This window comes from Candoia aspera, chromosome 2, assembly GCF_035149785.1.
Source record: "Candoia aspera isolate rCanAsp1 chromosome 2, rCanAsp1.hap2, whole genome shotgun sequence".
In the NCBI taxonomy this organism is placed as follows: Eukaryota; Metazoa; Chordata; class Lepidosauria; order Squamata; family Boidae; genus Candoia; species Candoia aspera.
In genome coordinates, this window is record NC_086154.1 from 139913494 (window position 1) to 139925681 (window position 12188).

General features: G+C 42.1%; 2 protein-coding genes across 4 annotated transcripts in view; one reads left to right on the forward strand and one right to left on the reverse strand.

Annotated features, from left to right (window-relative positions):
- The window catches only part of ASB8 (ankyrin repeat and SOCS box containing 8), a 107105-nt gene that overhangs the window by 28749 nt on the left and 66168 nt on the right, over positions 1-12188 (forward strand). The gene's annotated exons all lie outside the window — the stretch shown is intronic.
- The window catches only part of PFKM (phosphofructokinase, muscle), a 49752-nt gene that overhangs the window by 11418 nt on the left and 26146 nt on the right, over positions 1-12188 (reverse strand). For all 3 annotated transcript variants that reach the window (XM_063293891.1, XM_063293892.1, XM_063293890.1), the window contains exons 7-14: positions 12130-12174; positions 11255-11363; positions 8676-8771; positions 7742-7834; positions 6504-6629; positions 5083-5147; positions 4150-4213; positions 3342-3488 (exon numbers count right to left, since the gene is read on the reverse strand). In XM_063293891.1, the coding sequence (XP_063149961.1) occupies positions 3342-3488; positions 4150-4213; positions 5083-5147; positions 6504-6629; positions 7742-7834; positions 8676-8771; positions 11255-11363; positions 12130-12174 (745 nt within the window). The remainder of the gene's footprint in view (positions 1-3341; positions 3489-4149; positions 4214-5082; positions 5148-6503; positions 6630-7741; positions 7835-8675; positions 8772-11254; positions 11364-12129; positions 12175-12188) is intronic.

Sequence of the window (12188 nt, forward strand, 5' to 3'; positions counted from 1 at the left end):
GGATGTGGTTATCGGTGAGATGTCAAGATTAAAGATAGACATTCTGGGCATCAGTGAACTGAAATGGACTGGAATGAGCCACTTCACATCAAATGACCACCAGATCTACTACTGTGGACAAGGGGACCACAGAAGAAATGAAGCACCCTTCATAATTAATAGTAAAGTGGCTAAAGCAGTGCTTGGATACAATCCAAAAAATGATAGAATGATCTCAATTTGAATTCAGGGCAAGCCATCTAACATCACAGTGATCCAAATATATGCCCCAACCACAGATGCTGAAGAAGCTGAAGTAAAGCAGTTCTATGAGGATCTGCAGCACCTACTGAACAATACGCCCAAAAGACGTTATTTTCATCACGGGAGACTGGAATGCTAAGGTGGGCAGTCAAATGACACCTCGAATTACAGGTAAGTATGGCCTGGGAGAACAAAACGAAGCAGGACATAGGCTGATAGAATTTTGCCAAGACAATTCACTCTGCATAACAAACACTCTCTTCCAACAACCTAAGAGACGGCTTTATACATGGACTTCACCAGATGGACAACACCGAAATCAGATTGACTACATCCTTTGCAGCCAAAGGTGGCGGACATCTATACAGTCGGTAAAAACAAGACCTGGAGCTGACTGTAGTTCAGATCACGAACTTCTTCTTGCACAATTTAGGATCAGACTAAAGAGATTAGGGAAGACCCACAGATCAGCTAGATATGAGCTCACTAATATTCCTAAGGAATATGCAGTGGAGGTGAAGAATAGATTTAAGGGACTGGACTTAGTAGATAGGGTCCCGGAAGAACTATGGACAGAAGTTGGCAGCATTGTTCAGGAGGCGGCAACAAAATACATCCCAAAGAAAGAGAAAACTAAGAAGGCAAAATGGCTGTCTGCTGAGACACTAGAAGTAGCCCAAGAAAGAAGGAAAGCAAAAGGCAACAGTGATAGGGGGAGATATGCCCAATTAAATGCAACATTCCAGAGGTTGGCCAGAAGAGATAAGGAATTATTTTTAAACAAGCAATGCGTGGAAGTGGAAGAAAATAGAATAGGAAGGACAAGAGACCTCTTCCAGAAAATTAGAAACATTGGAGGTAAATTCCAGGCCAAAATGGGTATGATCAAAAACAAAGATGGCAAGGACCTAACAGAAGAAGAAGAGATCAAGAAAAGTGGCAAGAATATATGGAAGACCTGTATGGGAAGGATAACAATATCGGGGATGGCTTTGACGGTGTGGTCAGTGAGCTAGCGCCAGACATCCTGAAGAGTGAGGTTGAATGGGCCTTAAGAAGCATTGCTAATAACAAGGCAGCAGGAGACGACGGCATCCCAGCTGAACTGTTCAAAATCTTGCGAGATGATGCTGTCAAGGTAATGCATGCTATATGCCAGCACATTTGGAAAACACAAGAATGGCCATCAGACTGGAAAAAATCAACTTATATCCCCATACCAAAAAAGGGGAACATTAAAGAATGTTCAAACTATCGAACAGTGGCACTCATTTCACATGCCAGTAAGGTAATGCTCAAGATCCTGCAAGGTAGACTTCAGCAATTCATGGAGCGAGAATTGCCAGATGTACAAGCTGGGTTTAGAAAAGGCAGAGGAACTAGGGACCAAATTGCCAATATCTGCTGGATAATGGAAAAAGCCAAGGAGTTTCAGAAAAACATCTATTTCTGTTTTATTGACTATTCTAAAGTCTTTGATTGTGTGGACCATAACAAATTGTGGCAAGTTCTTAGCGGTATGGGGATACCAAGTCATCTTGTATGCCTCCTGAAGAATCTGTATAATGACCAAGTAGCAACAGTAAGAACAGATCACGGAACAACGGACTGGTTTAAGATTGGGAAAGGAGTATGGCAGGGCTGTATACTCTCACCCTACCTATTCAACTTGTACGCAGAACACATCATGCGACGAGCTGGGCTTGAGGAATCCAAGGCTGGAGTTAAAATCGCTGGAAGAAACATTAACAATCTCAGATATGCAGATGATACCACTTTGATGGCTGAAAGCGAAGAGGAACTGAGGAGCCTTATGATGAAGGTGAAAGAAGAAAGTGCAAAAGCTGGCTTGCAGCTAAACCTCAAAAAAACCAAGATTATGGCAACCAGTTTGATAACTGGCAAATGTAGGGAGAAAGTGAAGAAGCAGTGAAAGACTCTGTATTTCTAGGTGCGAAGATGACTGCAGATGCTGACTGCAGTCAGGAAATCAGAAGACGCTTAATCCTTGGGAGAAGAGCAATGACAAATCTCGATAAAATAGTTAAGAGCAGAGACATCACACTGACAACAAAGGTCCACATAGTTAAAGCAGTGGTGTTCCCCGTAGTAACTTATGGCTGCGAGAGCTGGACCATATGGAAGGCTGAGGGAAGGAAGATCGATGCTTTTGAACTGTGGTGTTGGAGGGAAATTCTCCTAGTGCCTTGGACTGCAAGAAGATCCAACCAGTCCATCCTCCAGGAAATAAAGCCAGACTGCTCACTTGAGGGAGTGATATTAAAGGCAAAATTGAAATACTTTGGCCACATAATGAGAAGACAGGACACCCTGGAGAAGATGCTGATGCTAGGGAGAGTGGAAGGCAAAAGAAAGAGGGGCTGACCAAGGGCAAGGTGGATGGATGATATTCTAGAGGTGACGGACTTGTCCCTGGGGGAGCTGGGGGTGGTGATGACCGACAGGAAGCTCTGGCGTGGGCTGGTCCATGAAGTCACGAGGAGTCAGAAGCGACTAAACGAATAAACAACAAAAGTTTATGGGAAGAAGGGAATCAAGATATGTAATTTGGGAGGGTGGAAATGGTACTTATTATGTTTGTAACTGCTGCAAAAAAGATCAGAAGTCACTTCTTTAGATAACAAAAGAGAAAAAGGTATCTTTCACTTTTTTATTCTTTCACGTTTCTTTTTTCTACTTTTCCTCTTATGATTCCATAATTTTTTAATCTTATGTAAATTTTCATTTTAATAAAAATTATATTTAAAAAAGGAATGCTTTAAGAAAGGAACAAACTTCCTTCGTTTTTTGGTGGAAAGTGTGTTTTATCTGATTTTTAGCTTCCTTGAGTTTAAGGGGAAATATCCCATTTTTGTCCCTTTGGAAGGGGTTGGGGCATTTTAGGAGTGTAAATATGTGTTTTCTACTCTTATTTTTGGGAAAAATAATTAAAAATGGTGCTGCTGAAAACTGGCTATTCTGTTGCAGAATTCAGAATACCCATCGGAGGCTGGTTTGGGGCTGCAAAGTGAAGGCCTGAGGACCTCATGTGGCTTACAGGTTCTAAGAGAAATGCATGGACAGATTAAATTAATTACCCTTCCTTCAGCAAGGCCCTCAAACCCATCATGCACAGCCAGCATCTTATGTCCATGGATCAAACCAATTCTGACGGTGGATCTCACAGCTGCATTCATGCCTGCGGCTGGTGCACCTACATTCATCACTGCCAAATTGTAGCCACTCTGGAAGAAAGGCAAGGATCGGACTAAAGTCAGAAATGGCTTCAAATATATATTGTACACACATTCCCCCCTTCCAAATACTGTTTGTTTTGGAATTCTGGATTCCTCTGGTGGAACCAAACCCCTGGGCACATATACTCCACCAGACTGCTCAGTTTAGGGTCAAGTTTTTGTGTCATCAGTTTGGAATGGCTGTAGTTCCCCAAGCTCTCAGACAGAGCAATCCCCTGGGGGAGCAGCAGACACCTCTGTTTCCTCCCAGATGAAGAAAAGACTAGCACGATACGCCACTCTTTGCCAAACAGAAGAATACTTAGGGGAAGAGGAGAGGGGGTCTAACCCCCCATTTCTATCCTCCTCCACCCAAAGCACCATGTACGTTGGCACGTATTCAGACAGCCAAAGTTCTAAACAGGACGCTGCATCCTCCCAAAGGAAATATGAAAACCCTTGTTCTAGAACCGTAGTTTTATTCTAGATCATACTCTGTGCCTATCTCTCACTAGGAGCAGTTTCCCAGGTTCTCAGGCAGAGAAAGGACTTCTCCATTGTCTGGTACCCAATGCTTCTAGCTGGCACTTCTGGCATGCCAATTTTGGGTTCTCCCCTTGAGCGGTAGGTTTTTCCCTGCTACACATTCTCCTCTCATCCCAACCATTACCTTGGCTGAGGGTGGATGCACGTGGGCCAAAATCTTGTACACATTCCAGTTATTCAAAAAGCTCCTGTGGGCAACAAGATAATTATGATGGATGTTTTCTCAGCCATGAGTTTTGCAGCTGAGAGAAGAATTCTGAATATTTGAAAGCATGATAAAAATACTCATTGTTGTTTCCCATTTTCAACCCCTGTGCAAAGCTGTGCCCTACCTTCAAGGGAGCAGTAGCAAATATTGAAGAAAGGATTGGGAATAGCAGGTTGCTAAACTTAGCTGATCTCAAAAAGCAAAGCAGGGTGGTCCTGCATCAGTCTTGGTCAGGGGACCACCAAGACTGTGTTTTTTTTTTTAATCCATTCAGTTGTGTCCAATTCTCGGAGACTGCCTGGACAAGTCCCTGCGGTTTTCTTGGCAGGTTTTTCAGAAGTGGCTTGCCATTGTCTCCTTCCTGGGGCTGAGAGAGTGACTGGCCCAAGGTCACCCACCTGGCTTGTGCCTAAGGCAAGACTAGAACTCAATGGCTTCTAGCCTGGCGCCTTAACCACTACACCAAACTGGCTCTCTACCAAGACTATAGGGCTAGACTGAAAGGTTGAAAAATATCCCTGAAAAGGCAATAGCAAATCCTGGTGGCTGCATGGAGACCAAATGAAATTACAGGCATGTGTCCATGCAGCCACCAGGAACTGAGAGGGGGTTGAGTTACAGTACAGTACAGTTAATCTGAAATTCAAATATAGCCCTGTGCATAAAGAAAGTGCTTCAGTTATCTTGTGACGGTAGCACTGCCTTAGGACAGTCATTCTGACACCACATGCTGGGGGACAGCAGGACCAAAGCTAAAGTAAATTGGGCCACCCCTCCTCTTTGCTGTTCCCTTTCTCTTTACCATCTTTTGGTCTCTCCTCCTTCCTTCCTGTTCAAGCTAAGCCTCACCTTCCTCTGAGTTTGAGAGCGTCATCAAACCGTCCTTCATTCATTGCCGTTGTGACATCTTTGGTCTGTTGAAAGAAGTGGAAAAGGTTACCTGATTTTTACACAAAGGGCTTGCCCCCTGCCTGTACAATATTCCATCATTCACTAAAACAATGGGGGGAATAGCAGAATACTTGTTTTTATATTTTTAGAGGGAGATGGGCCATCTTGGCTTGGTGGCAATAAATAACAATTACAAGTAGTTCTCGCTTAATGATGGTAATTGGGATATCACGTGACTGCATCACTTAGAGATGGCATTCCTGGCACTCCCCATTGCTGCCGTTAAGTAAAGACCTCCTCACAACTTCCTGCCAGCTTCCCACAAGCAAAGTCAATGGGGAAGATGGCAGGAAGTCACAAGTCCCAGATAGCTTGCAAGCAGGCCACTGGGCAGGTAAGTGGCTGCTGCCAGGCAGGGGAGGGTGTGCGGGTGGCCAGCAAGGCACAGCACTGCCAGCCAGGGGTGGCTGCTGCCAAGTGAGAGAGGGTGCAAGCACTGGCAACCTCCCCTGCCAGCTTCTCCATTGACTTTGCTTGTGGGAAGCTGGCAGGGAAGGTCGCAAATGGAGATCATGTGACCTTGGGACCCTGCAACTGTCATGAGTGAGAGCCAGTTGCTAAGCTCCCAGATCACAATTACATGGCCATGGGGATGCTGGGATGGCCAGAACTTCGAGGACCGGTAGTAAGTACCACTCATTCAGTACCGTCATAACTTCAAATGGTCACTGAATGAATGGTTGTTAACCAAGGACTACCTGTATCTGAAAATTACACATGGTCAAAGTGCTTTTCTAGCTGAACATTTCTTCAGAAAATACTACTAAATCTATGAAAAGAAGAAAAACTCCAGGTTCTATTGAATGTTACAACAAATTTATTGGGCTTGTTGCTCCTCCACTGCAAGATAACAAAGTTGATGATGCTTTTCTGAATAAAGTTTTTTCCAGCTTTCTTTAATCAGGCTTTTTATAACTGTGATTTTGAAGGCTGGTAAAGATTCTGCTAATTATACAAATTGTTAAGCAGTTTACTATTTGATGGCCTAGGTCTTCCTTCCAAGCACATTAGAGGTGCAGTTTTTGGAGAAACTGCAATGCTCAGAGAGACAAAGGGTCTGGTAAAACAGTAGAATCCCCACATACAGTGTACAAATGAACAGGGCCGCAAGTAGGGTCTGTGTCACCCGGGGCAAACATGGATTCCATGCCCGTTTTGGCACCCCCCCCCCAGTGCTCATTTTGGCACCCCCCCAGCATGGCACCCGGGGCACATGCCCCGCCTGCCCTCCCCCCCCCCGTTGCGGCCCTGTGAACGAAGGTAAGCTAATCTCCCACAGATTCGTGAGATGGGAGAGAACAGGCAGAAGAAACGCTTACCACTTGAACACACTCCATGAGAGGAAGGCGGATGGCTTGATTACCAGAAAGACTGACGACACAAGCTGGGGTATCTGGAGTTCCTTCCAGCAAGGCCATGACCGCTTCCACACCCATCCTGCTTCCCTGTGAGATTTAAAACAGGGGGTCCTTAAAAAAAAATATTAGGTGACTTGGGATTTCTCCCAGAATTTCATCCCAGGATATCTCACAATTGTCTGCAGCCATGACTAGATGATGGAGCAGCCTCAGGACAGGCCCCTCTCTGCTTATTCTAGCACCTTCCATTGCTTAAGTCACTTTGGTTCTTCAAGCAGACAACCCAGCCTGCCACACCAGTCTTTAAGGGATTCCACTCGCTGCTGCTCTGCCTATCTCCTAATTTCTCACATTATTTACGGTGTGGGGTTGTTGTTTTTGCTAGAATTCCCCTTGAGCACTGCACTTTCAATGGTATTATGGGATATATGATTATTTAAATATCATATATATTTATGTAGATCCTATAGCCTCACATTTCCTTTGCCCCAGAATCTGAAGTGTTTTGTTGTTGTGTAATTCATTACATTTTAGGACGATGGGAAGATAATCAGGCTGAACTCATGTTCAGTGCCAGATCTGAGGGATGAAATACTGAGCCTCTGAAGATACAGTGAGTTTTTTTGATAACTATGAGGAACTGCTGCTTATATCGAACCATCAAGAATTAGTCAGGAGGTAGGGGTTTCCTTCATTTTAACAACATTTTTTTAACGGGAGGTACCAAAGCATGCAGACACCTCCTTGTCTTTTCTCTTAGTAGCTGTACTTTTTCTCCAATCCTGTTGGAGAAACCCTTCTGTTTATTATTAGAAGGCAGTTTGATGATTAGAACCTACTTCATCAGGTTAAGCAAGTCTTAAAAATTGCTGGAAGAAAACAATACATCTTAGCTTTTCCTAGGAAGATCACAGAGTCTTCCTCTTTTTTTGGCCCCACTGTTTACAGTCTGATGAAGCAGATTCTAGCCCATGAAAAGTAATGCCTAAATGAGATGCCACGCGAATCTTTCCTATTTTTTGAAAATGCTCATTTGCTCACCTCCTGGAAATTCATGCCAGAAACTTAGCAGCCTATGAGTGCAAGAGTCAATAGGACTGAGAAGCTTAATTGCTTGCTTTGCATTCCAACAACTAATGAAGTTATAAGCACATAATCAGGAAAACACATCTGGAACAGGGTACTGGGTTTTTTTTTACCAGAACACGATCAAAGGCAGAGGGGGTCCCACCACGCTGCACATGTCCTAGGATGGTGACTCTTGTATCAAAACCCAGGCGTTTCACAACCAGCTGGAGAAGGAAGAGAAATACAACAATGTGTGTGTTTGACAAAATTCCACAATTACATCTGTCAAAAATGGAATGCAGCATTCAGGATCATGAGAATCTCAATGTTCTTCCCCTCAAATCAAGTCTCTAGCTCTCAAGATTTTAAAGTCTTTTGGACAGGCTATTTGCAGTAGGGTTGCTTGAGGTGTCTGCTGGGCTTTTGGGGAGCATCTGCACTCGGGGAGGAATAAGGAGATATTGCCTGATTTGCACATGGATGCATGTGCAGCTATGGCAAAGTGGAATACTACCTGGAAGTTGTGTGTGTGTGTTTCTTAAATATTTTTTCTTCTAAAAATTTTATTTTATGCCCAGACTTGTACTTACTGGGAGGGGGGAAGGGGGCAATCTTCTGTGACTAGCAAGGCTTCCATTGGAACCATGTTCTAGCAGATCCCATGAAATGTGTCCACAGGTCCTTAACGTTTGGAGACCCCAATGACTTAGTCAATGGGTATCCAGCTATATTTCACCTGCAATAAATTCTCCAGCTGGGAAACATGGAGGAAAAGGAGTAAAAAGGAAGAAATGGCAGGGATAGAGATAGAATTTCTCCTGGTTCACTAACAATTTTGGAATTGAGGGGGAAGCATTCAAATATTTGATCTCACGCCCTCTAAATGCATCTCATAAAAGCAGAAACTAGTTAAAAGTTCACTTCTTAATTCGTCCATTGGTCTGAACTTTTAACTGCCCAGAAGCATAAGATTTCAGACGCTTGACTTTCCACACAGCCTTATGTTGGCTCCACCTCAGTGTTAGGCAAGCGATGATTCAACCACAACAGCCTTGAGTCACCCACATTTTTAATGTCTTCAGAACTGATGGGCTTGCCATGTTTATCGATTGCTCCTTCAGCCACAATAATGATGTTCAGCCTTGAGCCTCGAGTTCTTGTCTGCAAGAAAGGGAAGGAAAACAGATAGATTTTAAAACAGGATTCAGTCCTGGGTTTGGAACAGAAACGGCATCCATCAGCCTGCAGAAGGACCTTGTTGAAAGACAGGGCAGAGCCATCCTGCAGATTCCCTTGGAAGCCCCAGTGGTTTTGATACAAGTGATCATTATGTTCTTCTGACTACTAGAAGCATGGGTTACTTTTACACACAGCATTAAACCAGCATTGTTTTTTATCATAACTTCTTGAAAAAAATCATAGTGGCTTACTTTGAAGGGAATCTATTAGGGGGCTCTTATTTAAAGAAGGCCAAGTAGTCTGTGAAGCCAGCAGAGGATTTAATTGTGAGACCCAGTTTCCATATCTTCAAGCTTATCCTGGCTAGGCCTGACCTTGGATTGAGCTAAACTGTCATTTCCTATTATTACTTAGCAACAGGCTTCTGTCAATACAAATTTCTTTCAACCCCAGTTGAATGGGCCTTTTATCTTTCTGGTTAGACATAACGGTCTTGATCATTCATCTTGGTTAGGTGAAAAGATAAAACACAAACCAATCAAATATATAAAACAAGAATTGTATAAGAGAGCCTTCCTCTGCCTGATGCCTCCAAGATATATTGAATGACAACTGCCAAAATGCCAAGACCACATATCACAATGGAGTTGTTGTTCAACTTACAGAGAGCGCCACAAGTTCAGGTGTTCTCAGAACAAAGCTGGAGAGCTCAGGAAAATACTATCTAACAATCTTGAGGGTGCGGAGCCTATCACAAAGGCAAATAATGGCTTTCTTGTTATGGAGCCCTTAAGTAATTTATCTGAAGGATATGCTATGGAGAGCCAGTGGGTACATGATGACAGGATTCGTTCATCCTAATGAATAACGTGCACTAAGAATTCTGGGTGTAACAGCCACACTGTTGGGCCACTCGCTATGTATTAAGTGATGATAGAAACGGGAAAACTTAAGAAGAAAAAAGGAGGACACTGATAATGGTGGGGAATTGAGCTGTTTTCTGAAAAATGGGGAAAACATTTATGAAACGCATTTGTTTTCAAAACAACTGATCTATTTTTTAAATAGTAACCAGTATATGAAACCTTAATCTTAAACTTAACTTCATTACATTTTCAAAACTCCAGGAAAATGATAAAAACAGTTAGAACAAAAAAGCATACTGATATTTTGACTCAGAAAAAGGGGCTGATTAGACATTACGTATGGATAATTGTGTATTCTGAAACTTTTTTTCCTACTCTTCCTCTCAGCCTTTTTTTCCTGAAAATTAATGCTTCCTATATCTGTGATACAGGAAAGCAGGGTTTCTCAACCTCAGCAATTTCAAGATGTGTGGACTTCAACTCCCAGAATCCCCCAGCCAGCATGCAGGCTGAGGAATTCTGGGAGTCCACACATCTTATAGTTGCTGAGGTTGAGAAACACTGTAGTAGAGGATAAAATCCAGAATACAAAACTCTCTTTGCTTTACTACAGCATTGAAATTTCTTCTGTTTACAACATTAGTTTTTTGTTTGCTGATTTTCTTAAACAGTTCAGAGAAGAAACATTCAGCAATTTTTACTCCCATTTGTAACAAGAGTGAAAAGAATTTCAAATTAACTTCAGTCAATACATTTATAATTATTTTATAAGACTATACATTTCAATTTTATACGTCAAACATACTTTTAGAAGCAAATCAAATTACACATAATTCATTTCCTAAAGTAACAAAATTATATCTGTAATTAAGGATATGTTTGTTGAGTTCTGGTCACCATTTTCCTAACAGATTACTATGAATGAGTTAAAGGTAAACTCTCCTAATAAAGTCTCTTTAATTTGAGCTTCTAGTTACTTTATAAAGATGTCCATGTTGTTTTTTCAGCAACAGTATGGAAATGGTTTTTCTTTGCCTTCTTCCATGATTTCTGTTTTAGTCCCTAACCTATTTTACAGCACTGGGATTTCCTGGTGGTCTCCCATCCAAGTACTAACCATGTCTGAGCTGCCTAGCTGTTTGAGTTACTGCCACTTTAATGAGAACTATTAAAAAAAGAAAGTGTTGTGTGTCTATACATACAGTATATATATACACACACACATATACATACACATACCCACACGTGCCTATATTTGTATGCATATACACTCATTCTCTTTCTCCAAGATTCTTGTTCCCTTTTTGCTTTTGTTCATTTTTTTTTTAAATTCTGTATTTCTTTTTAGGTTTTGTCTTCTTACTCTGTAGAAACACACCAGGAAAGTTCAGAAAATTCCCATGCTATGGGAATGCTATGGGAACAGTGGGAACTTTTTTTAAAAAATAGCATGGGCTGTAATATGTGCATAGATGGCATATAAACTGACTTTGTAATAATCTGCATATTTACTAAGAAGCTAATTCCACTGGTATTTCCAAGGGAGCTTTGGAGATCGGTCATCAGTTTTCAGATCTGGATACATAATATTTTGGTTACCTCTGTTAGCCTTCTGCACAAGTGATCCTCCCAGTCATCTTCTGGTGGAGATTCTGGAATGAAAACCCAGTCTGCACCACTTGCCAGCGCTGTAATAAGGGCTAGATAACTAGAAGAGGAACAAAACATGAAAGGTGACCGGTTACTACCCTGGGGCAAGACTTTAACTAGCCAAGTACCTGAAAAATCCACCGAGGGAAGCTAATGCCTCAAAAAATTGTTAGTCTGGCTAGACTAGAACCTGTGGTCTCCCAGATAGTGATGGGGTACAGCTCCCAGCACCTATAGTTAGAAAGACCAATGCTGAGGGATGCTCGAGTTTACTGTAGTACTATCTGGAAGACAACAGGTTCTCCACTCTTGAACTGCATACTAAGGCATATGACTTGGTGACTTCCAAAAAATATTGTACTTCTTATCTGACAGCTCTCTACTTTCAGTACACAAATATTGGGCTGGCCTATTTCTCTTTCAATGCCTTCTTCACAAGCAACAAGCTTTCAATTCCATTTTTGATGAACTAGTTTTCATGGCTGCCTGAATCCAGAAAAAACGTGACTAATCTTAACTATAATTAGTGGAAACAAACTGACCTCAAAATCATGGTTTACAAAACTGGCTTGATTCTAATAACTGTTGTAAGCTTAACCACATTTACGCTTTGGCAATCCACTAATCTGAAACTGAAGGCAGATGTTCCAATTTCCTTCTCAAGCCAAGCTGGAGGGATTAATACTAGAACCCTGGGAAGCAGGAGCAAGAGGACTGGCCCATTCTCACAACCATAATTCATAGGTTAGTAATCATGATTTCATAATTTTAGGGCAATCTTGTCTACATTAAGCCAAACTCTATATAACAAAACAATTTCCTACCCACAGTGACGTCCCATCACCTCCAGCACAAATGTCCTCTGATGGCTGTAAGCAAAACC